Source organism: Phoenix dactylifera, chromosome 4 (genome assembly GCF_009389715.1).
Source record: "Phoenix dactylifera cultivar Barhee BC4 chromosome 4, palm_55x_up_171113_PBpolish2nd_filt_p, whole genome shotgun sequence".
In the NCBI taxonomy this organism is placed as follows: Eukaryota; Viridiplantae; Streptophyta; class Magnoliopsida; order Arecales; family Arecaceae; genus Phoenix; species Phoenix dactylifera.
In genome coordinates this window covers 15,255,398-15,258,140 of record NC_052395.1, presented here as the reverse complement: position 1 = coordinate 15,258,140, position 2,743 = coordinate 15,255,398, and the positions used below count along the sequence as shown (strand labels likewise).

The window sequence follows — 2,743 nt, the reverse complement described above, 5'->3', positions numbered from 1 at the left end:
TCATATACTGTTTAGAGACATAAACGTGTGACTTCCATTGCTGATATCATATTCAAAAATAGTTGCTGTTCCTTTATTCTCCTCTGTTTTCCGACTGTGATTGAACGAAAACCCTGTTTTAGCTGGATTATCTTGTTGTTTGTCTGCCATTGCTCATATACTGTTTGGAGACCTAAACGTGTGACTTTCATTGCTGATATCATATTCGAAAAATAGTTGCTGTGGCAGCATTCCCTTCGCTTCATTGTTGTAATAGCATTCGGAACTTCAATAATTTCCTTTTTTTTCTTTTTTTCATTATCATGGCTTCAAAAAAAACAAGTAGCCCTGTTTTCATGGCTATTTGTTCTTATGGTGGCGAAGCTCTTATTATTTCCATCTCCGAGGATACAAATCTCGATCAAATTTACAAGAAAATAGTGGAAAGGTGGAGACATCTATCTGATACAATGGTAGAAGTTAAATATTTTATTCCAAACAAGTCTAGAATGCTTGTTTCGCTCCTGGGTGATAAGGATGTTCGGAATATGCATCAAATACACGTCAACTTAAATGTGCCGGTGATCGAGTTGGTTGTTAGTCATATTCCATGCTTGATCGAAGCAGCCGATGTCGTAATTGATATGAGGTAATGCTGAAGTTAATTCATCTGTTTCTATTTTAGTAATTTTAGTTTAAATCTTTGTTGTATTGCATATTTCACTTGTTAGTTTGTTCATGTTAATCACAAATTTAATAGTTAGTATGCTGAATTTTTGTTAAACTTATTGTAGGGATAGTGGCCCATCCCAAAATGTTGAGTGTAGCTACCGATCAAAAAAATTTTCAAAGGATAGCTCAAGTAATTTCGTTCGAGTTGTTGAAGAAACAAGAGCTGCAATCGAAGAGCAACCTAGTCAAAGAAATTTTTTGGATGCTTGGAAAACCTCTATTGAGGGTGTTGGTCAGGAGTTCAACGATGTGGAAACTTCGCGACATGATTCGCAACTTTTACATTGCAAATTATAGAGATTTTGTATTTGTGAAGAACGATCGCCTGCGACTGACTATGGAATGTGCATACGAAGGATGTGAATGGTGTATCCATACTTCCCGACTTGGGAATCAAGCAAGTTTTGCAATTAAAAAAATGAATAGTCAGCATACATGTGGCGGAGGGTTGCAAGTCCTGTCGCATCCTGAGGCTTCGAAACGTTGGATTTCAAACATAGTTAAAGAAAAACTTCAAGATATGCCGTTATATAGGCCGACTGATATCGTAAAGGATATTCGTCGAGAATATGGTGTTGAATTGTCGTATCATCAAGCTTGGCATGGGAAGGAGGTGGCTATGAAGGACCTTTATGGTCACAGATCAAAATCTTATGACCGGATACGCTGGTATTGCGATGCCATTCTTGAGACCAACCCTGACAGCATAGTGGAGTATGGAACTATTGAAGGTCGATTCAGACGCCTATTCATTTCATTTCATGCTTCAGTAGTGGGTTTCATAAGAGGATATAGACCTCTGATTTTTATGGATGGAACATTTATAAAGCATAAGGATGGAGGAGTAGTACTTGGCGCGACTTCCAAAGATGCGAACGATGATATGTTTTCTATTGCTTATGGTGTGGTCGATACGGAGACTGATGATAATTGGGACTGGTTTTGTCGGAATTTGAAAGAAGCAATTTATAGTTGCATTGAGTGGCGAAGTGAGCAAATCACATTTATGACGGATAGACATCAAGAAATTATTAAATCAGTGCCAAAGTACTTTTCTGGTAGTTATCACTCATATTGTTTCCGTCATGTGAAAGACAACTTCAAGAATCAGGTATGTATAATCATATTTTTAATTTTCAGCATACAATATATCTAACTAATTTAGGATGTTGATGATCTCATCCTTTTATTATTGTTAATGCAGGTGCTTGTCCATTATTGTGCAAGTGAGAGAAAGATGCTGCTCGATTTACTAAATGCTGCTGCCTATACTCCAAGGCTAAATGTTTTCCACAAATTAATTAGCAAGCTTACATTAGATGCTCCAGGAAGTAGAACTTTTCTCCTGCATGCAAATCCGAAGCATTGGGCAAATGCAGTATTTCCAGGTCCACGATGGGGTATTATGACATCTAACGTGGCAGAGTGTTTCAACAGTTGGATCTTGGAGGCTCGCCATCTTCCCGTGCCTCAGTTGGTTGACCATATCAGGCTTCAAATAATGACATTGATGCATGAACGGCGTAATCGAGGTTACAATATTCAAACAAATCTATGCCCAGATGTAGAGAAAGTATTGCATAGAAATGCAGAAGACGGTCGGAGATTATCCGTATTTACGTCAAACATAATGATATATGACGTAAAGGATACAAACTACTCTTGCGAAGTTGACCTCCAGAATAACAAATGCTCTTGCGGCGAGTGGCGAATATTCCGCATACCATGTAAGCATGCATGTGCATGCATTGAGAAGGCTGGTAGATCACTGTACCACTTCACTGATAATTGTTTCAAAACTGAAATGTACAGAGCAACATATGCTGAAGCTATTAGTCCAATTCCTGATATCGAGGAGCTCTATAGTGCCTCAGATGAGATTCATATTTTACCCCCAATCATAAAGACTCATCCAGGTAGGCCAAAAAAGAAGAGAAGACCTTCGCAAGGGGAGTTAGTACGTCATATAAAATGTGGATGCTGCGGAAAGCTTGGGCACAATAGAAGAACTTGTAATGTGGCCATCGACTAA

General features: G+C 38.4%; 1 protein-coding gene across 1 annotated transcript; it reads left to right on the top strand.

Annotated features, from left to right (window-relative positions):
• Positions 1-958: 958 nt before the first annotated feature.
• LOC103715957 lies at positions 959-2,743 on the top strand. The gene is made up of 2 exons (XM_008803763.2): positions 959-1,822; positions 1,916-2,743. The coding sequence occupies exons 1-2, from the start codon at positions 959-961 to the stop codon at positions 2,741-2,743; spliced, it is 1,692 nt and encodes a 563-aa protein (XP_008801985.1).